The 26,990-nt window shown below is 38.0% G+C and overlaps 2 protein-coding genes across 2 annotated transcripts; both read right to left on the minus strand.

Moving 5' to 3' along the window:
* Positions 1-1,024: 1,024 nt before the first annotated feature.
* On the minus strand, positions 1,025-2,386 carry LOC113108250 (forkhead box protein E1-like). Its single transcript, XM_026271163.1, has one exon. It carries the CDS (start codon positions 2,112-2,114, stop codon positions 1,185-1,187), a length of 930 nt encoding a protein of 309 aa, XP_026126948.1. The 5' UTR covers positions 2,115-2,386; the 3' UTR covers positions 1,025-1,184.
* Positions 2,387-11,404: 9,018 nt separating this feature from the next.
* On the minus strand, positions 11,405-21,196 carry LOC113108272 (endophilin-A1-like). Its single transcript, XM_026271204.1, has 9 exons — positions 20,990-21,196; positions 15,822-15,890; positions 15,485-15,557; positions 15,256-15,399; positions 13,813-13,946; positions 13,343-13,501; positions 13,049-13,152; positions 12,561-12,670; positions 11,405-12,474 (listed from the first exon to the last, which is right to left on the minus strand). Exons 1-9 carry the CDS (start codon positions 21,032-21,034, stop codon positions 12,278-12,280), a joined length of 1,035 nt encoding a protein of 344 aa, XP_026126989.1. The 5' UTR covers positions 21,035-21,196; the 3' UTR covers positions 11,405-12,277.
* Between the last annotated feature and the right edge of the window lie 5,794 nt (positions 21,197-26,990).

Consider the following 26,990-nt stretch of genomic DNA (forward strand, 5'->3'; position numbering starts at 1 on the left):
AAATTACATTTTATTTGACTGAAGTTACTAAAAAAATTTACAAAAAACAAAAACAGTAAAAATGTATCATTTTGTACTGAAATGTAAGTCACTTAATTATAACTACTCGTTTGAATTCGTTTAAAATCAGTGTCAAACTTGCACTGGTACTGCTTATCATCTCGTGTTGATAACTAGGCTATATGCTATAAATATAAAAACTGCATATTTACCGCAGTATATTTCTTCTGTTTGAAGTTGTTAATTTTTTTATCAGAAAGGCTGCGTGAGACTCAACTGATGTGACCTTGATGATTATCCTTTATTATTGACCGTTTACGCCAAATTTAATAAAATCTGACTCATTCTCCTTGAAATGTAGATGCTTCCCCTATTAGATTAGTTGTGTAAGTAACACTTTATTTTAAGGTGCCCTTATTACACATTACATGTACTTAAAAACAATTATGCATAATTAAATGCAAGTAACCCTAAACCAAACCCTAACCATATAATAAGTGCATGTAGTTAGTTAATATTACTACGTACTCACTTACTCCTTTAAACAAATCCACTTGTTCCAGACAAGATTGAATGTGGAGCTCTGTTCCTGTATATAAAACCCAACCTGTGTGTCGAAATACACCCGCGTTTATCAAGCGCGACTGCATATTAGAAAACATGAAAGTTTCAGTATAAATATAAATATGTATATAAGAATATTCCTATACATTTTGTTGTAGTTTGTTTGGTGTGATGCATGTTCACACACAGATCTTAAACATCATTTTCTCGTGCACCTCATCCTAAAGAACACAGCCACACAGCCTCTCCTAAAAACATCTTTATATCACTGAATTAAGAAGATGTAGTAACTCATTTCCATTAAAGTAAATGGAAGCATTTAGACTTACACAGATGGCAATAAGAAAAGCGTATACGAAGAAGACATTTCACTCAAGTAATAATAATAAAAGAATCGGACCCTTCCTAAAAACAGAACAAAAAAGTTTTATCTTTGTAAACATTTGTCTTTAACTTGAGCCTTTTTACAATGTCGTAATAGGAAAGGTCTGTACAAGCGTCCATTGAGGTTAACAACATGGAATCTGATGGAATCACAAACAATAGCAACATCAGTTTAAATATCATGGTTTTCATATTCACTCTCGTGTGCCAGCGGTTCTCACAGAGGAGAACATTGTTCAGGAGGCAGACACGAACCGGTCCATGTTACCGGAGTAAGCTGGATGCCTGATGTAGGCTCCTGAGCTCCCTACTGATGCAGAGTTATTGTACTGAACAAAAGAGCCCAGCTGCGCCGGAGACGTTCTGCTGTAGGGGTCTCCGACAGCATCTCCGGCGATGGGAGACAAACTGGAGATGGCCATCCTCCCCGACGAGCAGAAGGCCTGGCCGCTGCCTTGAGGATAGGATACCTGAGCGTGTCCGTGTCCGGAGCTGGAGTAGGAGAAGGACATGTTGTTGGAGGAGCTGGAGCTGCAGGACGGATGCTGGAAACTCTCCGGACTGAAGCTGTGGCAGGACTGCTGAGGCATCATCTCTGACCCCACCAGAGAGTTGATCCTGAAGACCCTGGACTGAGCGGCGCTGAAGCTCGGCGAGGACTGGTAGAAGGCCGCTGGGCTCATGTTGGGGTAGACCGAGCGTGTGATCTGGACCGGGGAGAAGACGGGAGACTCGTGCACGTACGGCGAGTACGTGGTGAAGTCGCTGCGCTTGAATCGCTTCCGCCGTCGTAGAAAGCTTCCGCTCTCAAACATGTCTTCGGCGTTGGGATCCAGCGCCCAGTAGTTGCCCTTTCCGGGTCGGCCGGGCTCTCGGGGGACTTTGATGAAGCAGTCGTTGAGGGTCAAGTTATGGCGGATGGAGTTCTGCCATTTCTTGGAGTTGTCTTGATAGAAGGGAAACCTCTCGGTGATGAACTTGTAGATGCCGCCCAGAGTGAGCCTGCGGTCGGGCGAGTTGGCGATGGCCATGGAGATCAGAGCGATGTAGCTGTACGGAGGTTTGCCTCGCTGTAGGGGTCTCTTCCTCCGACGGCCTTTCTGACCGTCGTTCAGCGGAAGAGTGCTTTCAGAAGGAGAACCGCTCTCTACTTTCACCACAGGCATGACTCTGGCTCCAGGAAGCTCTCGAGTGTCCCTCGCTGTTTCACTTCTCTCTCCTCTCTCTGTCAGGGGCAACAAATCTTCTTCGCTTCTGGTGAGAAAATACCAGTCATAATGCAGACTTTAAAATCCCTGAGCCGAATGATCCTTTGAGATGTCAGGTGTGTCCTTACACTTCTTCCAGGAGCAAGCCTTCACACAAACAGCCGTGATGTGATGTTGTTCTTCGCACGGCTGCAGAGAGAAGTGAGGACTCGATACCTGACTGACTTCACCTGAAGAGTGATTAGCCACGCCCCCTCCAGCAGGTGACTGTCACGCGGCTCACAGCACATGTCTCTGCAGATTTCAGTTCTCTCTCCATCCTGCACATTTATTTCCTCCAACTCTGGTGGAAGCTAGTACATTAAAAACACCAGCCAACACTTATGCTTCTTCTGTATGCCAAACTCTATGCATCGATGAGTTAAAACTCTTCACTCTCAGAGAATAAGGTTTAAAGGTATCGTCTGTGACTCCCGTCGTCTTATTTCTTCTCTACACGCTGCTGATCTTTCTTCAGTGTTCTGGTTCTCCAGCATCTAATGGAAGACAGGTTTATTTTTGTAGCAAGCAAAACAGATGGGGATTTATTTTGGCTAAAGTGGGGGTGTTATTGAGCTCTAATAGCCCTGTTTAGTGGTAATACAAACTCCTCGGCCTCCGCAGGGCTTTTTTCTTGTCCAGTGCCGTGTCAGGCGGTTTCATCTGTGTGAGAAGATGTAAATATGTTATTGTAAGCCACAGTGTGTGCCTCCCTCTGTTTTAACAGCATGCAAATCTGGGTCACAATTTGGTGTGTGGGTATAGACAGCCTGATACCTGGGCCAGGTGTCCTGTTTCCATCTTTAATACAGGAGATAAAAATACAATTGATTCTGAACGGCGTTATTCCCACGGTTTTTTACTGGGAAGTAGCTTCGTTTGAACCATGATGCTCACGTCTTGAATAAGTCAAACTATAAAATTCAGTCCTTAAACAATCGCTGCTCAGGTGCGCCTCGTGTTGCTTAAGAAGCTCTTCTATATACATATTATTATTATTCATTTTGTTGCTTGCTTGTTTTCTTTCTGTGTGTATAATCTGCACAGCTGGTTCTGAAACGTACTCCTGCGTCTGATGATGCAATGCTCTTAAAGTTGACCTGCAGTTTCCAGTGTGGAGAATAAACTAGTATAACCAGAATAATATCTTCAGCAAATCTCTCTCTTCTCTCTTGACTCAATCAGACTGGTGAAAAACAATATCAGCATGTATGATCTAACACTGAATCTAACCTGCACACGTCGTCTGATCCCAGTGGAGCGTATAGATGTTTATTAATGCAAACTATTTCACATACTTTAAATAAAAATCAAACACACAGGACGCAGTATACACATTGTTCTTTATTCAGTAAGCACTTCACTAATATTCCATCTTATTTCTCCTAGAAGTATATCACCAACTTCTGATGTCAGATGAGCGAGAAGTATTTGGTCTCATTAGATCTCAGATTTTTGTCTACATAAAAAGATTGGTGATTTTAACCACTATGATTATATGTCACTGTAGTTTAATAGACAGATTTAAGGCACCCCATTGAATGTGAGGAACTGAAACACTTTTTCTTTTGTTTTCTGGACTGATTGTAGAGCAGAATAAAGCAAACATGATCCCGAGCGTGGAGAATGATGGGAATGATGGGAATTTTAATTCTGTGTTCATGGAGTTCCTGACACAACGATTGCTACGGCTTTAATTACACAACAAACAAACAAACAAACAAAACACGTGTCTGTGTATGTGAGAGATGCTGATTGTTCTGCCGATCGCTCCTGAAATAACACGATTGATTGATTTATTTATATTTAGTTGTTATTGCCTTCAGACTGAACTCATCTTGGCTTCATTTATTCTACATGTCCACTGCTTGTATTAAAGTGTTTTATTATCTGTCCAAACTGACAAGCCAGATGGAATAAAACTTGCCAAAAATATTTAAATAAAATTTCTTAAAAAATCTATCCACAAATATAGTCTGAGTTCTTTTACTGTGCGCTGGATTTGTGAGAAGCAGCATGTGTTGTGGTGAAAAACAACCTTTTACACTAAAACAAGGCTTTTATCATGAAAACAATTCAACAAATGACAGTGTGACATTTTCTTTGATTTTGTTCCTCACAGACAGACAGCTTGTATTCCAGAACTGTTTTCCAATATTGTACAAGCTGGAATGGTCCAAAAGGCCTTCCATTGAAGAATAATGTAAATCAGAGTTTTGTCGTTATAAGCCATGCAAAAACCTCTGACATCAGCTAAAATATGGTGACACGCAAAAGAAAGCTTCAGCGTTTATTTTTAAAAGGTTTCATGACTTCACACACAGCTTTCCTTCAAAGAACAGACATGGTTTTCTTCTTCATTTCTGTTATAAATGTGGTCAGATCTGATTCAGAAAAGACGTGTTACTTCTTTTGTTCATTGCAGATTCTGGATGTTTTGCTCATTTTTATCTGCTTTTGTTGTTACTTGATCTTGAAATAATAAAAGTCATTAGCATGATTACAAATACTCAACTTACTGTAATTAAGTCTTAAGTTCTTCCAGAAACTGTACTTTTTTTGAGTAGTTTAAAAATCATGTAATTATTCGTTACATGCTTGTTCTGATTTTATTTACTATTGATATCTATCGTCTGTGTCTAGTTGTGGTTGTGTGTGTGAGTCTCTCTCTCTGTGTGTGTGTGTGTGTGTGTGTGTGTGCAGTCAGTGGCAATGCAAAGTCTCCGCGCCGGTTGACTGGTTGTCAGGCCGGGGCCGGTTTACATAACTGAAGCAGAATGCTGCGTCTCGGCTAACGTTCACTCTTCATGATCCACCTGTGTGTCTGGACACGGCCAATCAGCACTGCTCGTGTGTGTTCACACCAGACTCACACAGAGAAACCTGTCTGAGAAGGGTTTCATCAGAGTTCACAGCGCACAGAATCATTCAGCTCTCGTTCTTGAACTCTAAGTTCCTCCTCCAGGTGTGTCCTGATGCTCAGAGGGTGAGGAGCGTCTGAACTCTTCCTGTGTTTCTGCAGACGCCTCCAGACTCATTCTCTCTCCTCCCGCTGCTTCTGAAAAGCTTGCTCAATCCAGCTGTATTGTGAATGTGAGGGTTCAGTGTTCTCCAGGAATGTTGTCCCTCATTAGTGAACCTCGGAGGACAGATGTGACACACCTCGCTGGCACCCGATGACGAAACGAGAGCGAGATGGTGGTGTTGCCACCTGCGTGTCTGTTTCTGCAGGATTTGTATGTCCTCAATCACTGACAGCGCTGGATTACCTGTTCTTAGAGCAAAGAGCCAACACAAGCCACATCTTGTGCTCAAGTATTCGAGCTCTCACACACTTGATTCTCCGTGGGACTGATGTGTCCTGTTATTACTGGAGTCTGATTAGCATTTCACCACACACCAGTTTAAACACTGATGAACCATTCTCAAGTGCCTTGTGTTAATTTTTTGTAAATTGTCCTTGATTCTGAGGAGCTGATGCTAGAAAAGAGTGTTTTTGTGAGTTTTGCTCGAGCTGTCGGGTGGAAAGGAGAGTTATTGTTCTGGAGAGACGGACTCATGGCCTTGGGTTACACTAGCACAGGTGCATTCTGGGATCAGACTTGTGTTTATACATGATCTATAATCACAAACAGCTCACTTCACGTGCTATCTGCCATATTTTAGGAGCTGTGTCAAAGGAAGACTACTATTTATTCTCAATTCCCTTTTAAAAGCGGCTGCTATTTCATGATTTTGGCTTAGAATCATCATATGAAGGCAAATATCATTAGTTTTCCCAAACACACTCTTTCTCTTAGCTTCACAGAAATCATAGGTAACCAAACACGCTAACACTTTAGTTTAGGATCGACTTTCACTATTAACTAGCATGCATATGACTTGCATATTGGTTTATTAGTACTTATAAAGCACATATCAATGCCATACAAGTATAATTTAGATACTAAACACAATTCCTAAACTCAATAAGCAGTACATTAGGAGTTTATTGAGGCTAAAGTTGTAGTTAATGGTGAAGACTGGACCTTAATAATAAATAAAGTGCAACCCTGAACACATCGAAACATGTTATGCTTGCGAAAACATTTTATCTGTAAAGGAGCCAATCAGTTTCTTTTTTTTGTCTGTTTGCTCTTGTCATGCTTATTTGTGGCTTTCCCATGCCATGTCAAAGTAGATGTGTGTGTGGCTTTATTTACATATACTAGTATATTTGCACAACAAATGGAGCCCTCACAGAGCTGTTTTGCATCTGTGTGCATGCTGCTGGAGCTCACACTGACACTGAACGGCTGCTTTGTGTTTCTGGAGCTGCACCCAAATATGTGTCCACCCCTCACTCATCCCCACTGCGTTCCTGTCACTCCTATTCTGCTTTATTATGCTGCATAAGTGTTACATGTGGAATGAAGGTTATCACCCAGTACCTGGAGAATATTTGATTAGTTTTAAGAAATGTATTTTATTCAGCATGCATTATCTTAATCTAGTTATCTTAATCATATATTTATATGCATTAAAGAATCCTTAAAAAAATTGTTTCTTGAGCAGTAAATCATCATATTTTCATGATTTCTGAAGATCATGTGACACTGAAGACTGGAGGAATGATGCTGAAAATACAGCGGAGCATCAAAGAAATAAATTACATTTTAACAAAGATTCACACAGAGAACAGATGTTTTAAACTGTAATAATATTAAATAATTTTGCTATTGTAAAAAACTTTTTTATCAAATAAATGCAGACTTTTAAACACAACTCAAATGTTAGTACACACACACACCACACACACACACACACACACCTTTGAGCTAATAAACCTTCAAATAGTTATAAATAAAATATAGCTGTTATCATATTTCCCTGTGTTCAGAAAATATATAATTTTATGACATATTAAAATATTTCTATATATTTGTGAATTCATACCGTCATAAATGAAATAATTCTATTGGATGTAATCGTCTGAGATTATTATTATACTGGAATGCTGATGACATAGGTGTGTTCCTCCAGGACCTGATAGAGCACAGCTGCAGCAGAAACAATATTCACCTCTGACCTTTCCTTCCAGTTTAACTCTTACCTGGCACAGCTGTGATTTACAGATGAATTAGAGAATTAGAGTATGATTCTCATGTCTCCTACTGTCATATTTATTGATTTTGAATATTAGGCTGTTTTCAATATTTATAGAAAAATGTCTAAGACCAAAAGTAAAGTGATGAAGTGGTTTTAAGGAAGATGCAAGTTTCTGCCGAACTTCACTGGAAGCGTTTGTTGGATTGAGAGCAGAGCTGAGCGTGTTGCTGTCGGACCTGTCTTACTGCCTCATTTGTCATCTCCAATCACAAGCTCTTTTGAAGCGAGCTGAAAGACGAGGCATTATCAGGTCTCTCTCGGTGATGAGCGCTCAGTCTGCCGCTCAAAAGAGAAAGTATGTGAGAAGCTGAACATGTAAGAACACACTCTGCTCTCACACACATTTCTGACATTCAGTCAGTGATGATGGCCCATTATTTATTTGCATGTGTATTTATTTATTTATTTATTTCACAAGACTGATGTCCAAGAGAGATTCACAATCATGCAGGATTGTTATTACTGAAATAAAGCAATATGCTCTTCTGTCAGTAACCAAGAGAGGTCAGGGGGAAGTGTTGTGTGAGTACAGTTTTGCAATTTGATAAATGCACTTGTTCATAATAAAAATTTTGATTGCAGTTCAGTTGACATGCTTTGGCAAAGCATTGGTGCAAATCACAACTTCAGAGACCTTTTGTTATATGAGACGTAAAAATACTGGTAGCACAAGTTACATTACCAACGATGAAAAACAGTGTGTACATCATATACTCATGACAAACACTTCTAAAGCATTTATTAATCAGGTCATTCCAACATATGCACTTTATTTTAAAGGTCAGTTCTCACTATTAACAAACCATTCACTATGACTTTTGCCTCAATAAACTCCTAATTTGCTGCATATTAATAGTTACTAAGTATTTGTTAAGTTTTGTTATGAGATCTGGTTAGGGATGAATAATATGTGCTTTATAAACGGTCAATATGTTAATAACAGGCATGCTAAGAAGCAACTAGTTCATAGTGAGAATGGGTCCCTAAACTAAAGTGTTACTTGTTTTTAAAATCAAAAGTTGTATCTGTTAATATTTAATATTATTTAATGGAGCGACATAAACTAACAATGAACAGTTGCATTTTGTATGAGCTAATTTTAACAATGATTTTCACAGTGGTTATAACAGCTAAGAGCCGTTGTTAGGCACCATGCAAAGCATCCTGAGCTGTTATGAGTTCATATTCATATACGGTTATTCCATATACATAGTAAGGTTTCACAAAATAAACAGAGAAAAATAGTGTAATGATATTAATAAAAACATTATTCTTTCACCAAACAATGTACAAACCCGATTCTAAAAACACTGTACAAATTGTGAATAAAAACAGAATGCAATGATGTGGAAGTTTCAAATTTCAATATTTTATTCAGAATACAACATAGATGATGTATCAAATGTTTAAACTGAGAAAATGTATAATTTTAAGAGAAAAACAAGTTGATTTTAAATTTTATGGCATCGACACATCTTAAAAAAGTTGGGATAAGACCATGTTTACCCCTGTGTGCATCTCCTCTTCTTCTTATAACAGTCTGCAAACATCTGGGGACTGAGGAGACAAGCTGCTCAAGTTTAGGAAGAGGAATGTGTCCCATTCTTGTCTAATACAGGCTTCTAGTTGCTCAACTGTCTTAGGTCTTCTTTGTCACATCTTCCTCTTTTATGATGCACCAAATGTTTTCTCTGGGTGAAAGATCTGGACTGCAGGCTGGTCATTTCAGACCCGGATCCTTCTTCTACACAGCCATGATGTTGTAATTGATGCAGTATGTGGTCTGGCATTGTCATGATGGAAAATGCAAGGTCTTCCCTGAAAGACACGACGTCTGGATGGGATCATATGTTGTTCTAGAACTTGGATATATCTTCCAGCATTGATGGCGTTTTTCCAGATGTGTAAGCTGCCCATGCCACACACACTCATGCAACCCCATACCATCAGAGATGCAGCTTCTGAACTGAGCGCTGATAACAACTTGGGTTGTCCTAGTCCCCTTTAGTCCGGATTACATGGTGTCCCAGTTTTCCAAAAAGAACTTCAAATTTTGATTCGTCTGACCACAGAACAGTTTTCCACTTTGCCGCAGTCCATTTTAAATGAGTCTTGTCCCAGAGAAAACACCTGCACTTCTGGATCATGTTTAAATACTGTTTCTTTCTTGACCTGTAGAGTTCTAGCTGGTAACGGTGAATGTCACGGTGGATTGTGTTCACTGACAATGTTTTTCTGGAGTATTCCTGAGCCCATGTTGTGATCTCCATTACAGTATCATTCCTGTATGTGATGCAGTGCGTCTAAGAGCTGAAGATCATGGGAATCCAGTATGGTTTTCCGGCCTTGACCAGAATTGAGATTGTTCCAGATTGTCTGAATCTTTGGATGATATTATGCACTGTAGAAGATGATAACTTCAAACTCTTTGCAATTTTTCTCTGAGAAACTCCTTTCTGATATTGCTCCAGTATTTTTCACCGCAGCATTGGGGGAATTGGTGATCCTCTGCCCATCTTGACTTCTGATAGACACTGTCACTCTGAGAGACTCTTTTTAGACCCAATCATGTTCACAATTTAACCTAATAAGTAAGAAATTGTTCTTTCAGCTGTTCCTTATATGTACATTTAACTTTCCCGGCCTCTTATTGCTACCTGTCCCAACTTTTTTGCAATGTGTAGCTCTCATGAAATCCAAAATGAACCAATATTTGGCATGCCATTTAAAAATGTCTCACTTTCAACATTTGATATGTTATCTATATTCTATTGTGAATAAAATATAAGTTTAGGAGATTTGTCAATTATTCCATTCCTGTTTTACTCACAATTTGAACAGTGTCCAAACTGTTTTGGAATCAGGTTTGTAGTTCCTCAGAATCAGTTGTGGTTCCAACAAAGCGGTTGCCGAGCAACACACAGAAGTAAACAAAGGTGTGTTACTTTGTAATTTACAACAGCTTCTAACGCAACTCAGCCAATCAGAATCAAGGATCTGTTTTTAAATAATTATGTAATAACTGTATTGCTTATCATTAGTTAACATTAATGCATTGATGTTTAAATGACCAAAATATGTGTGACTCATTATAAAAACTTTGGCAGGAGAGATTAGATCAGTATTAACTGGTTACTTGCATGCATATGATTATCAGCAGTTATTAGCAATTATTAATGCCTAATTCTGCATGACCACATTTATTTTTAATCCTAAACCCCATACCCAAACTTAATAACTACGTTACTAACTATGAAGTTCATTTTTTATATGAGTCAGAGTTACTAGTTAGTTAATACTGATAATTGGACCCAAATCGAAAGTGTGACAATAATGAGAAATTCTGCATCATATTAACACAAACATGTTAGGATAACTTAATGCATATGATTATGATATATTGTATGCATCGATATAAATATAAATGCCAGACATAAGCCACTTGTCCGGGACAATCTACAAACACTAAAGTTTACTGCGTGATAATGATTGATACACCTATACACGAAAGACCAATTTCAGACATGAAATACAAATATGTGCTTTCGGTCACAGTTTCTGCGGCGCACACTGTTAGTCTTCAGTGTGTTTGCTGACACGCATGAGTCTAGCTGTGTGTGTGATACGCCTCGCTGACTGTGAGTACAGTTGGAGGATGAACACACACATCCCTGGCGTGCCAGCGTGGAGATGTCAGCTCTTGGTCAATGCTGTTAAAACCTTCACATGCCAAAAATGGCAACACACCAAAGACAACAACGTGGAGATCACCACAGCTGGACGTTTGCTTTCAGATCTAGCATCATTATTATTAGAACTGAAATCATATAAAGTGGTAATAATAATTCCATAGCAATTTACTGTAATGTTGTTAGCAGTAGACATTTCTAATGTAGATGGTAGTTTTGACCTCTGACCTCCAGTTGGAAAGGAATAAAAATGAAACTCGCTTAGAAATATTGATTTAGGTGCAGTCTCTGATTTTGAGGTAAAAGGGGAATTGTTCAGTCGGTGTTGTGGAGCATCACCTGCTGGCTGTCAAACAAAACACACTCCACAGCGCCATTAAACAGGTTTTATTGTAGTTGCACAATTCATTCTCAATACAAGCCTGTGACTGATTCAGATGAGTCCATGAAGATTCATGCTCAAGAGGAGCTCAACAAATAAACACTCCAGTACTTTCAGAAATATCCACACACACACACACACACACACACACACACGACATTATGAACTTTAGTGACTACTTCAGTATTCATGGAAAGACCTTCAGGACTCATGAAGCGTTCAGAGTGTCACATGACAGATGACAAACTGGAACAAATAAACCATTCACTTAACTTTCATCTCGGTTTGTTTTTTATTTTCAATTTTCATTCATTTAATTAGTCAAACCTAACATCAGTTCAAGGCTAAAGTTTGTTGTAGGACTTTAAACAAACATCAGAACATTTCACATTATGAACAGAAAAGATATTTGTGTTGCAATTAATGCAGTTTCAAAGAAAAAACAACAACAACAACAACAACAACTCACGTTTAATACTTTACATCAACTTGACATCCACTGGACTTCAGATAATTTTTCATAAATACATTATGCTAAGAACGTAATACCAAAATATTTCATTTGTATTTATTTTTTTATTGCAGATATTTTTAAAAGGGTGAAGAGAGCAATGCATGGCTTGAAACTGAGAATCACACAGGAGTCATAGCAGCAGGCAATGAGGTCAGATCAACCTCGGAGAAGAAGAATTACATACTGTACATGAAATAAATCAATACAACCAAGAGCTGGCATTCAGGAATAACATCAACTGAAGGGCACTCGAAACGTTTTCATTGCTTACTTCCAATGTGCAAACCCCACAACAGAGCGATGCTTTGTGCTGCTAGGTTCGGTCAGAAGAACTGGTCATGCATGAGACTTAGTGGGATAAATCCACCAGGATATCGACATAGTTGACAGGGAAGAAGCCAGAGTGCCCACTGACCGTTCCTTCATACCAGTTGTCGTCAATCTTGCTCGTTAAGGAGATGACGTCTCCTTCCTTGAAGGCCAGCTCTCCCTCGTTTTCAGGGTTGAAATCATACAGCGCCCGACAGCAAGGCTGGTCCATCGGAGCTGAAACAGGACAAAAGAAGAGATGTTCACAGCAGAACAGGAAATGAAATCCTCCTCTGCAAGGATTTAACTCCATCACCGGTCACCTGGAGATCTGGACGGGGCGATGCTGCCGTTGTGATTCTCACTGAAGTCCACCGAGGTGCGAGGTTTGGGGACGTACTCTCTTCTCGGCTTACAGGACGTCTCTCTCATTCTGCAAAGATACATACATACATCATTTAAGATAAGTGAAACAGGGATGTGATAACAACTAATTGGCTGATGAATGTATACTCTAAATGAAAGATGAATTAATTCTCACAGAACACATGTAATAGAAGTCAGGAAATGCCCTTGTTCTGAGGAAGTCTAATGAAAAGCATGCTTTAGCCGAGTATTGTTCTGGTCTCGTCCTGAACTCTTTTAACTTCACACGTCTTAAAAACCTGACATTCTTTAATATGAATCAGCACTCGAGTACAGATATTCTCAGTTTGCATAAGCAGTAACATGATAGTGAAATGCACATAGTACATACTTTTAGCTTTTTAAGACTTGTATGCTTTAGTCAGAAGGGTGATCTGGCACAGACCTGTCCTCTAGTTTGCTGGAGAGCTGCTGGAGGATCTCTGCCGCCTGTCTGTGGTAGTTGACCTGAGCTTGGACCAGAGCTGAAAGCTGACTCACCTGTTCAATCTGCAGAAACACCGCTAGAACATCAACAACTAGCACACATGAACACAAGCGGATCGTAGATGTTCATATTTACAGCTAATGTGTGGAGTGCTGCAGGTTTAATCTGAAGATACTGGTGAGAAAGACAGATCAAGTGCAGTGAAACTCTACGGAGGGATGAAATGGATGGAGAACAGCTGAGGGATCTTACATCGCTCTCCAGAAGGTTAAACATGCTCTGTTCGGCGATCTCCTTCGAGTCATCAAACTTCTCCAAGGCCTGCTTGAGCTCATCTTCTGTGACCTTTCCCTGCCTCTTCTTCTTATAGTCAAAGTCCAGCCGTCGTCCCTGCAGCTTCTTCAGGTGATGCTGTCACAACACACAGAACGTTTTTAACAGCCCCTCCGTCATCCAGCACTCAACACACGATCCTGAAACTGAAATGATCAGTGACGCCAACGGCTGCCCTCGAGTGGAAATAACCACAATGAATGCTAAGCCAAGACAGTGATCTCATTTAAACAGCGTTCAGTGCCATCTCAGAGCATTTAGTGAAGACGACGGAAAAGGAACAGAACTGAATTTCCTCTAAACAGGTCACAAGAGCATGTTTTAGGAGGTCTGGAGGGTAAACACTGTGTCTTGTCAAGTGCACTGGTTTCTGATTTCTTGTTTCTCACCTGGATTTCTTTCAAATCTTTATCATGCAAATTCTGCAGGGGATCGATAAAGTTTTGCTTGACCTCCATGTCCAGAGCATCTTTGACTTCAGCTAGCTCTCGCATGGCTTCTCCAGCATCGATCAGAGCCAGGCCTGCAAAACACAATACATCTCTATAACAGCTCTTTATTTTTAAGGGCAACTCATGTACTGAATAAAGCCATTTTAAGTTTATCCATATACTAATGCAAATCCAACATAAATCAAAAAGATCTGGCGTTACTCAAATTCTGTAGCGACCAGCAATCAGAGCCATTTCCTGCATACTTCTTCTTCAAAACACTAAGTGCTGGTCAGTGTCTGAAAACTTCCAGTATGTTAACATCTGAATCCTTCTGCTGATTGGAGCATCATTTGACATTTGCATACGCTGCAACCAGTGTGTCACTTTGCACCAATCAGTGATGACGTGATTTGCATATCCTGAAGCTTTGTCTCATGAGTTTATGAGTTGAAAATCCTTTTTTAATTGAATCTGATTACTCAAGCAATTAATGTAATTTAATTGTGTGCAGGCAAGCAACGTGCACAAAAGAATAAACCGCTATCATAAGTGTTTGCAATACAGACAGATGATTTGATTATGGGTTCATTTCTCTGTTTAAAGCTGCTCTCTCCGTGCAGGCTATAACTGATGCACTCGCTCTCACATCAGAGACGGCTTCATTTATTAGAAGCAGAAGCATTCAGATTTATCGTGCTTTGTTGTTCAAGCATCTACATTGTCAAAAGAGTCTGGATTGTGGGTCATTGATAACCTTGCAATCATTTCAGCCAGCTGCATTAACCCTTGTGCATTGTTCAACTTCACTACTCTTTCGTTATGTTCGGGATTAAAATATCCATTCAGTTAAATTGCTGTAAAAATGTATCTCATATATATATATATATATATATATATATATATAATTATTATTATTATTATTTTTTTCATAAATCTATTAAATCAACCTCAGTCCTGATCAAAAACTACCAAATGTTTTTTAAAATGCAAGATTTTAACTCTTTAATTTCCAAGTTCATAAATTATGTCACTGATTTGGGGGAAAAACAAACAAAATGACTTATTTTCAATATAAAAGTAATTGTGGCTGGATTTTTTTTTTTACTTTTTAACACAGTCTTGGGTATGTCAAAGATTAGTAACAACATTGGCTTTGATGCATTTTTAGTTTTTGTGCAGCATTAGATTTAATTTTTTTCTCCCTCATTTATTGTTGGTGGCTGTTTTTGCCTCATTGACTTCCATTATAACAAACATTTTTTGATTGCACTGTAAACTAAGCAAGCATGAAGTCAAAAAAGCTTGCTGATAAATCGCAGATAAAGCGGATTATTTTGGAATCAGGTATGTTTATAGTGTTTTGTGTTGGAGAACAGCTCTGAGTCTGTGTCTTCGTACCAAAGCTGGACTCCTCGCTGAGTTCCCGGCCGAACTTCTGCATGGACTCGGCCAGGACGGCTTCGGTCTGCGTGTAGCCAGGGCCTTTATCTCCTCCACGGATTTTAGACATGGAGCTCATCATACTCATTTTGGCACGAGTTGCTAATAAACAAACAAATGAATGAGATTTACTATTACTATTTTACTTGATTATACTATTACAAATGTAATAATTCTTCATATTTACCTGGATTGGGCTGCAGGTACTCCGTCGTCTTGGTCATAACGTCCATTACTGCTCTTGTGGTGACATCAACTTTCTGTGATACAGTAAAGATGGGAAGTGAAGAATAAATGTTAGGAAAGAGTTAATCACTGCACATGTTTCCTCACAGACCCCAGTAGCTCCCATTCCTTCACTCATCCATCCGTCCCACTGTTTTAACTATTGTTATAAATACACACTCAATATATTCTCACTTAATTAGGTGATGCTAAACTAGAATTGTATTTCTTCAGATGATCTTTCAAAAGCACAAACTTATAATAAATATCTAATATCTCTCTTGCTGCAGGAAACTTACCTTTTCCATTTCCAAAAAGTCTTCATTTAATTTGGTTCCCTCTGCCCCTCCGACCTTCTCACTAACTTTCTGCAAAATAAGACAAAGCAGTTTTATGGGCTTTTTTCCCCTTTCAAATAAATTTACTTCCGTCTATAGATTAAAAACTCCTGTTCTGTAAAACCTACACATAACATCCCAACTGGAACACAGATGTAACCCAAACACAGCTTTAACTTGTATACACTGATGCAATATACTGCATTTAATAAATAATCACATTAAGATGGAGCTGAAGTCTGCAGTCTCTCATTCAGGTCACTGTAGATTACTTATTCATAAGAAATCCTTTTTATTATTTGGAGTGTTTCTCAAACCTTCCTCTGGAGTTTCCTTACACACAGTTGGGATGATTCCCTCACCTGACGCACCCATTTCAGGCTTTAAAGTCTCTGCTAGTGAGCTGATGAGTTGAATTAGGGAGCCATACAAAATGTGTAGATTGTAGGGTTGGGAAACACTGTTCTATCGGTAGGGAAACCTTGGCATGAACACACCTTGGGACACAAATCAACAAGGGGAAAAAGCAGTCATGTTGGTCAGAAGTAGCTCCCTGAATGGGTGAAATGGCCAATACAGTATATGAGCAAAAAGAAAGTTATGTTTTGTAACAAGTCGACCGATTATCGGCACCGATATTAAGCTCTTTTATGGTTATTTAGAAGCATTTAAAGAAAGTTTTTGTCAGAGCCCTTGTTATTCATCCTTTATATAAATATTGGTTGATAATATCGGTTATCGGTCTAATCGATCTGTAATAATCAATATCGGCCCTGAAGCCACATATCGGTCGAACCCTAGTAACAGCACTCAGTAGTGAATCAAATACTCATCTGAATTTGAAACTCGAACATTTCAAAAGACATGAGCACAAGTCCAAGTCTGAAATCCTTTCTGTATTTAATAGGACAATTCATTTTATATAAAAATACTTTATTATTTTAAGACTTTAATACAATGCATTATTCTTTCTACTGAAAAATTAGTTAGACTCAAATCTCTGTCTCTGCAATAAAATATGATCTTTTAAGGCAGAAAAGAAGAATTCTACTGGCACAATAGACAAGCACTAAGAAGGTTGCACTGCTTCTTGCCATAAATACAGTGCAGAACAAGATCAGGTGTGTAGCACTGCATGTAACTAATGTATGAAAAACACACATCTACAGGTGCATCTCAATAAATTAGTGTCGTGGAAAAGGTCTTTATTTCAGTAATTCAACTCAAATTGTCAAACTCATGTATTAAATAAATTCAATGCACATGGACTGAAGTAGTTTAAGTCTTTGGTTCTTTTAATTGTGATGATTATGGCTCACATTTAACAAAAACTCTAGTAACACGATACACACGTTTCACAATTTGAGTTGAATTACTGAAATAAATGAACTTTTCCACGATATTCTAATTTATTGAGATGCACCTGTATATCTAACAGTGCTTCAGTCCAGAGCATTACACATCCAGTCATTTTCTTTCTGAAGCCGTGCGCTTCTACAAACACATTAAGTCAAATAAAAGTCTGCCAAAGGCTCATCTGTGCCACAGGCTTTACTCTCGCTCGAGACTGAGCTGTCACCGTGTTAAGAAGATCTGAGGGCAAAGACACTAAAGAGCTCATGGGACAGGAACAAGATGTCTGCCAAGGAGCAGGGCTAAGAAAAACTCAAAATTTAGTAGAGAGGATCAATGAGGAGTCTCTTCAACCCCAATGAGATACTACACATCTCACTGCAATCTGAACACTTAAGACATAGTACTTCATAGAATCAGGATGTAATGGGAATGAGAAACGCCTGAAGGGTCAGGGAAATCAGAGACTGAGTCAATATGAGCGATGAATGAGAGGAAGTAGTTCCAGAGTCATGTACGAAGGACAAAAGTTAAAGTAGGTGCATTGAGCTGGGTTTTGAAATGCTTTTATTGACTGACGTGTGTAATATAAATGCTCACGATGAATGTGGATATAAAGTAGATTAACAGTTACATGAACCGGTTTACAGTGCACAGCTCGCATTAAAATGACATCAACAACAGCATAACAATATTAATTACACATGAAGTGAATGAAATATTACGCAATTAACGAACAGTTCACTTTAACTACAAACAACTTAAATCAGATTGATTTCGAAACGAACGTCACTCTAATATAAAAGATGATCGTTCATTTGGGTGAACCTGGCGATTAATATCCCGGTGTAGATCTGACAGTTCAATAATGAATGAATGACTTCAATTCAGTGAGGGGTTTAATCTCTGATGATCCGCAGCATTTCATTAAAACGACATGAGCAGAAATCAAGATACAGTTTCATGACAGAACTAAACCAGTCTTGTATTTAAGATGATTCCTGGCCTACATCTCCCAATTCATCATTAATCTTAGTCTGGGGTTAAAGGAGTGCAAATGAACATTGGTTAAGGAAATAAAATGCAGTCTTTGTTTTAATTCAAAGGTTATTTGATAAAGGTTGATTATCAAGTAGAAATACAGAAATGCTCCTACAGCTGTACGGTACACTACGTCTGAATCAACCTGAACAATCTTCCAGAATCTTATTCCAGAAAGTTCTAATGTCCTGGGAGTTATTAAATAACATATGTTCCAGCATCTATGTTCAATTATTAATAAACTTTATTTAGCAGCTTAAACTTTATGGATGACTTTGCACAGTAAAAAAGGCTCAAGGGAAAGAGCAAAAACGAGCAATAAACCCTGCTTCACAGTATTAAACAGAACAATAGTGTGTCACTAATCCATATTTCCAGCTGATCATCCAGTTCAGCTCTCTTCAACAGTGTCTGTGCAGTCAGTCAAGCGTCTCCAACTAAACAAAGACAAAGGAACCAAAACTCCATCGGTGACAGAAATGGAGAAAAGAAGAGAGATGCACATCTACATACATACATGTATAAGCTCAAAGGGTTAAATCAAGGCTTGCTAAAGGTATCCGATCAACCTTGTTACCTGAAAGGAAGAGTTGTGCTACTGACTAGATGTTCATCAGTCACATGAAACCCAATGTGACAGCAGCACACGGAGAAGAGAAGAGAACCCCCCCCCCAGGCCTCCTGGATTACAGCCGCCGAAGATTAACCGCTTATAAATAGAAGAGAGAGCTGGACGAATGAAGGAGGTTAGGGGAGGATGTGCTGCCTTGATTTGTGACTGACAGCAGGACAGAGAGGGATGAACATCCCTTGGGCTCCTATCATTGTGTGTGTGTGTGTGTGTGTGTGTGTGTGTGTGTGTGTGTGTGTGTGTGTGTGTGTGATTAAGAGCAGCTGAGAAAGCTCATGCATAAAGATGGCTAGAGGAGACATGTGCCTATCCCTGATCAGACCTGTTTCCTTTGTAAAGTGTGAGGAACAAATATCAAAACATTACATTAATGACTAATGCATTAGTCCATAGGTCTCCATCAAGACAACAGAGAAAGGGGAGCCAGATTTTGTAAAACTGTTCATATTCTAATAATCTGATTCGTTCCCAATGTAAAGCAAAAATCATCTCTCCAATCCATATATTGACAGTAGAGCCTCTTTTCCTTCCAGAACAACCGTATTCACTTCTTGACTGTAATTAAACTGTGTGCAAGCTCCTGATAATGGATGCATTCAGAGACTGGTCTGAGGAGTCTTCAGTATTACTTACACGAACGCCTGAAAGACTCAAGAAAATGACAACTTCTCTTGGCTTTTTTACGAGCTTGCATTTATTCATTTATTCACTTTAGAGTTGTTTTTGCAAAGAGACACAAAGGCGGCTCATAAAAGTCAATTTCAGTCTTTTTTGGTGTTACAGTATTTTTGTTGTTGTTGTTAATAAAATCCAATAATGGACCACGACCACAAACAACAAAAACAAGAGGACTGCCCAATAATATTCATATATCTATTCATATGGATAAAATCACTTTCAAACTAACAAATGATCAATTCTCTCTTAAAAACAACAACAACAACATCGACAAGAGCTTTCCTTCTCTTCCCTTGGACTTTCTGCCAATCTGGAGATCAAGTCCTGAAGTTCAAGTTCAGCTGTTGAACACTAGAAAAACATGCTTTGAGCAGAAACCCCTGCTGCTTTCACATCTGTCCACACAGGGACGCTCAGAAACACGGCACAGCTCACCTGTTTCATCATCGGTAGACATCAGGAATACTGATAGAGATATATCAGCAATGATGGTGAACATAATTCTGATGCTGATGCATACAGATGCTGCCAACAGACTAATGCTATACTTCACAGAATTCTACTTTACAGTAGTTTTGAATCCTATAGCATTGTTTAATATTGTTGAATGTCAGGCAGCTTTACAACTCAACTCACAATCTTATATCTGCAGCGGAGGCAGTGGTTTCAACCTTCTTCCTGGATCCTTTAGAGTGTTTTAATGAATCAAACACTTGATTTAGTTCATCATGAACAGGTTTGAGTAGAGGGATGCTGAGCAGTGCTTCCTACAGATGCTACAGCGCTTTTAATTATTTCCTGCGCAAACACTCAGCATTCAGTGTTCATTTCTGTATTAATGCAAAGTGAAGCTTCAGGCGAGGACACTAGATGGACATAACAGAGCTGAGAGCACACTTAACCAGCGATCAAATCTGCTGTTATGCTCTCATAATTGAAAATAAAAAATAATAATAATTACACACATAGGCTATATATATATATATACATATGAAAACCCTTTATGATGAAGTCTAAACAGGACATTAGGCCCAATATGCAAGGCACTGATTTGATATATTTTAAAGATGTATTGCAATAATTGGAGCATATTTAAATAGAACTATGAAACTAAGTGGCACTGCATCCTAGGACTCTGGAGCCTGAGTGGTGCTGAGAGCATCATGGATCTGAAGTGTCACAGGATCTGCTTTAGAGGACATCCAGGTCAGATTAAGGATACGAGCTATTATTATATAACAACACGAATAAATATTCATGTTCACTCGATTTCATTCCATCGGTGCTAATAAAAAGCTCAATGCATTGACTGTAACCCCGAGAGAGATGTCGTGAGCAGCAGGCTGTGAGCAGAAGAACACGGTGTTCATGCTGAAGATGCGCAGGACTCACTGCAGCAAACCCGTGTGACGCTGTCGCTTCTTACCTGAGTGGCTTTGTGGAACTGCTTCTTCAGTCCCGCGACAGACATGGTTCCGAGCGGACTCTGTCCTAACGCCTGGCCGTGATGGAGGAGCTGGGGACCCGAGCAGAGCAGAGATAAACGCGTGTACGCTGCGGGGAATCACCGCGCGCTTAGGCTGATTACAGCAGATGATGATGACGCGCTGCTGACGTCACGCCCCTCCACAGATTACAGCAGCAAAGCCCCTCCAGACCAGGGTAGAGGAGAATCTCTCTCTCTCTCTCTCTCTCTCTCTCTCTCTCTCTCTCTCTCTCTCTCTCTCTCTCTCAGTCAGACGTTAGGGATCAGACTGATATTTAATGTTTTTTTTTTGTTTTTTACAGGAGTTTCTTCTGCTCACCCAGCCTGCATTTATTTGTTCAGTAATACAGCAAAACAGTAATATTGTGAAAATTTTTACTATTTAAAATAACCGCCTTCAATTTGAATATATTGTAAAATCTAATTTCAAAGCTGATTTTTCTTTAGTGTCACATGATCTTCAGAAATCATTGTAATATGTTGATTTTTTATCAGTGTTATAACTGTTCTGCTGCTTCAGATTGTTTTGGAACCTGTGCTATTTTTTTCAGGATTATTTGATGAATAAGAAGTTAAATGAAGAGCACTTATTTAAAATAGAAATCTTTTCTAACAATATACACTAGAGCCCTGCATTTCAGCCACGACATTTTTACGCCCCTCTGGCCGGGCTTCAGGATATGGCTTCAGTGATGACCAAAAAAAAAAAAAAAAAAAAAAAAAAAACACGGGAGCTGGTGTAAACAACAGGAGCCGGTGGTGCCGTGACTGTGGCTCTCTTCCTTTGGGCCCCTGGTAATCAGTACTGGTTTTACCCCCAGTCCGACGCCCTGGTCACGACTCACGAGCCACTGACGGTGTTCAGCAGCAGCAGCAGTGTGGTGTGGTGCGTGAGGTCAGCAGCTGAACAGTTCTGTGTTCAAACACACGCTATAGGCTTAAGCTTGCCGCAAAGCACCGGCAAAAATAAATACAATAAATATGACAGGGGCAAATAGTAAGGAGATAGCTGAATTATTTATTAATGTTTTCTGAGTCTGTGCATCAAGCATGAAGTTGTCGATCCTGACTCGTCATCTCCTCTTTAGACGCAGTTACGAATGATTACTCTTATCTTTATGAGCAAAAATGACTGCGTTTCCACAAAAAAAAATAAAAAAAAAACTTTTGTACAACGGCGTTATAGTGCCACAATGAAAAAAAATCTAAGATTAAGAGATTAAAGTATTTTGACTTTAATCTCGTAATATTTCGACTTTATAAAGAGAATAAAGAATAAAGTCGAAATATTACAAGAATAAAGTCGAAATACTTTGAGAATAAAGTCCACATATTTCGAGAATAATGTCGTAAAACTATGAGAATAAAATTGAAATATTACAAGAATAAAGTCGTAAAACTACCAGAATAAAATCGAAATAATACAAGAATAAAAACTTATAACTACGAGAATAAATTCGAAATATTACAAGAATAAAGTCTTAAAATGACAAGAATAAAGTTGAAATATTACAAGAATAATGTCGTAAAATGACAAGAATAAAGTCAAAATATTACAAGAATAAAGTCGTAAAACTAAAAGAACAAAGTCAAAATATTACAAGAATAAAGTCAAAATACTTCGAGAATAAAGTAAAAATACTACGATAATAAAGTTGAAATATTACAAGAATAAAGTCATAAAACTACGAGAATAAAGTCGAAATATTACAAGAATAAAGTCGGAAAACTACAAGAATAAAATCGAAATATTACAAGAATAAAGTCAAAATACTTCGAGAATGAAGTAAAAATACTTCGAGAATAAAGTCAAAATACTTCGAGAATAAAGTCCACATATTTCGAGAATAAAGTCGTAAAACTACAAGAATAAAATCAAAATATTACAAGAATAAAGTCGTAAAACTAAAAGAACAAAGTCAAAATATTACAAGAATAAAGTCAAAATACTTTGAGAATGAAGTAAAAATACTTCGAGAATAAAGTAAAAATACTTCGGGAATAAAGTCCACATATTTTGAGAATAAAGTCGTAAAACTACGAAAATAAAGTCACAATTTTACAAGAATAAAGTGGTAATACTTTGAGAATAAAGTCCACATATTTTGAGAATAAAGATGTAAAACTATGAGAATAAAGACGCAATATTACAAAAATAAAAACGTAAAACTACAAGAATAAAGACGAAATATTACAAGAATAAAGTTGTAAACTACAAGAATAAAGTCAAAATATTATGAGAATAAAGTTGTAATACTTTGAGAATAAAGTCTACATATTTCGAGAATAAAGTCATAAAACTACAAGAATAAAGTCGAAATATTATGTTCAAGATCAGTTTTATAGTGAAACACAAATTATGTGTCTTATAAAAATGTTTTTTCAAACTCTTTAATGATCAGATCTCTGTATTTATGAGAAACAATTCATGAAATTAAACTGTTTTCTTTTTGAAAATTGCATAGACTTTGTGAAATGTATTCTTGTAATATTTCAACTTTATTTTCGTAATATTTCGACTTTATTCTAGAAACATATTGACTTTAATCGTGTAATATTTCGAAATTTTTCCGTTATTTTTTTTTGTTTTTTTGTTTTTTTGTGAGGATCAGTTGTAATTATCTTTCTTCTGGTCTGTTTGTCTCAATACTTTTCAAACACATGTCTTCACTGCCACCAAGTCTCTCTCAGTGTCTATATTAGTGTAAAGGTTTTCTATATCCTCCCTATCTTTTACCGTCTGTACAAAGTGATGCGTGTCTTTTAAACAGCATGCTTTATAGAAGGCAGATTCAAACAAATGTCAATCCTTTTAGCTAATCTGAGAAAGGCCATCATGCCTGATCTTTAAGTAGCCTAAAAACCCGATTCCAAAAAAGTTGGGACGCTGTAAAAATTTCAGAATAAAAACAGAATGCAATGATATGGAAGTTTCAATACTTTATTCAGAATACAACATAGATGACATATCAAATGTTTAAACTGAGAAAATGTATAATTTTAAGGGAAAATCAAGTTGATTTTAAATTTTATGGCATCGACACATCTTAAAAAAGTTGGGACAAGGCCATGTTTACCGCTGTGTGGCATCTCCTCTTCTTCTTATAACAGTCTGCAAACGTCTGAGGACTGAGGAGACAAGTTGCTCAAGTTTAGGAAGAGGAATGTTGTCCCATTCTTGTCTAATACAGGCTTCTAGTTGCTCAACTGTCTTAGGTCTTCTTTGTCTCATCTTCCTCTTTATGATGCACCAAATGTTTTCTATGGGTGAAAGATCTGGACTGCAGGCTGGTCATTTCAGTACCCGGATCCTTCTTCTACACAGCATGATGTTGTTATTGATGCAGTATGTGGTCTGGGATTGTCATGTTGGAAAATGCAAGGTCTTCCCTGAAAGAGACGACGTCTGGATGGGATCATGTGTTGTTCTAGAACTTGGATATATCTTCCAGCATTGATGGAGCTCATCTTTCCAGATGTGTAAGCTGCCCATGCCACACACACTCATGCAACCCCACACCATCAGAGACGCAGCTTCTGAACTGAGCGCTGATAACAACTTGGGTTGTCCTTGTCCTCTTTAGTCCAGATGACATGGCGTCCCAGTTTTCCAAAAAGAACTTCAAATTTTTATTCGTCTGACCACAAAACAGTTTTCCACTTTGCTACAGTCCATTTTAAATGAGTCTTGTCCCAGAGAAAACACCTGTAGTTCTGGATCATGTTTAGATATGGCTTCTTTTTTGACCTGTAGAGTTTTAGCTGGTAACGGTGAATGGCACGGTGGATTGTGTTCACTGACAGTGTTTTCTGGAGTATTCCTGAGCCCATGTTGTGATCTCCATTACAGTATCGTTCCTGTATGTGATGCAGTGCTGTCTAAGAGCTGAAGATCATGGGAATCCAGTGTGGTTTTCCGGCCTTGACCAGAATTGAGATTGTTCTAGATTCTCTGAATCTTTGGATGATATTATGCACTGTAGATGATGATAACTTCAAACTCTTTGAAATTTTTCTCTGAGAAACTCCTTTCTGATATTGCTCCAGTATTTATCGCCGCAGCATTGGGGGAATTGGTGATCCTCTGCCCATCTTGACTTCTGATAGACACTATCACTCTGAGAGGCTCTTTTTAGACCCAATCATGTTCACAATTAACCTAATAAGTAAGAAATTGTTCCTTCAGCTGTTCCTTATATGTACATATATCTTTTCCGGCCTCTTATTGCTACCTGTCCCAACTTTTTTGGAATGTGCAGCTCTCATGAAATCCAAAATGAACCAATATTTGTCATGGCATTTCAAAATGTCTCACTTTCAACATTTGATATGTTATCTGTATTCTATTGTGAATAAAATATAAGTTTCGGAGATTTGTAAATTATTCCATTCCTGTTTTACTCACAATTTGTACAGTATCTCAACTGTTTTGGAATCAAATAATAATAATAATGATGTGCAGATTGTCCTGTTTTAGGCTTTCTGTGTCTGAGTGAGAACATAATTAATATAATTTGAAAGATAATGTTGCTGAATGCAATTTGTACCAAAGCAATGCTAAACAATCCACAGTTTATCCACAGAGCCTGCAACATACATTTATCATTCAGCTTTGTGCTTTTCAATGTATGACATATTATAACTGAGTTTTATAATATATATATATATATACACACACACACACACACACACGGATGTATTATATAGTACACATGTACATTACACAGAAGTATCAGACCTCAAACTTTCTGAGTGAGTTTGGTGTGTTTTATGTCTCGCAGGATGTTGAGATCAGAGAAAGCTCAGCTGATCCAAGCTTTGACTACAGCTCCATCTGGTGAGAAAATACTGTCAGTGCATTTCCAGAACAACATCACAACGAAGAACAGATGAGATCCGAGATACATAAACACACAGAAATGGTATGTACAGGTGTGCTACAGATGCAATAGAATAAGATGTAGAGATGGAATGAGATGGGTGATATCAAATCAATATTGCACATACTTTAATTGCACAATGGGGAGAGCATGTTCAGCTCCAGGCTGTTAAGAAGAGTGTTTTTTTCTTAACATTATTCTTTATTGATAGACCTTAGATAAAATAGATGGCATATTTAATTTTGCATGAAAATGTAAAGTGATTAAGTGACATATAATCTGCTCAGACTTTTGTTCACCTTGGTACTGACTGATCAGCAAAAGAAACAATACAAATATATTTTCTAAAAAGAAAATTGTATACTTAAAATGTACATATGTGATACTAGTTCAGCTGTACATTAAATAACAAAATAAGTTGAAATAAAAAAATGAGAAAAAAACAGAAAATAACTTCTAGTAATCCCTATTGAAAATAAATGTACTGAAATGTATTTGAAATACATTTATTACATGCTAAGTACACTACAAATACATTTACCTATTTATGTATTTTTAGTATTCTAAACTGATATACTTAAAGCCTGCTAAATTGGAATAATTAAATATCTTGCATTTAAAGACCAACATAAAGATCATATGATCCTCATCAATAGTGACAATAAAACACATTACAAGCTTAATATTTAGAAATGTGCATTATGCACAAGCAGTACTCCAAATAAAGTTTAATTATAAGATTTATATCAGTAAGTCTCCAGCGATGCATCAGTAAATATCTTAATAGATGAATATAGGGATATCATTATCATTCGTTCAGTCGAATGCATAATATAAATAGATTATACTGCTTTCCTGTTTGACACCGTGGAGCTGCTTTTACACAATCTGTATTATATAATATATGTTATAAAAAGCGCTGTAGAAATAAAGCAAGACTGTGTTTTACGTGTCATAACCAGCCTCACGGAGAAGAGTGTGTCATGAAATCACTGTAATAACCAGCTCTATAGAGTTAACCGTACGCAGAAAATAAAGAAGACTATTTCAAGCGACTCGCG

The sequence above is a fragment of the Carassius auratus genome, chromosome 1, assembly GCF_003368295.1.
Source record: "Carassius auratus strain Wakin chromosome 1, ASM336829v1, whole genome shotgun sequence".
NCBI classification, from domain to species: Eukaryota; Metazoa; Chordata; class Actinopteri; order Cypriniformes; family Cyprinidae; genus Carassius; species Carassius auratus.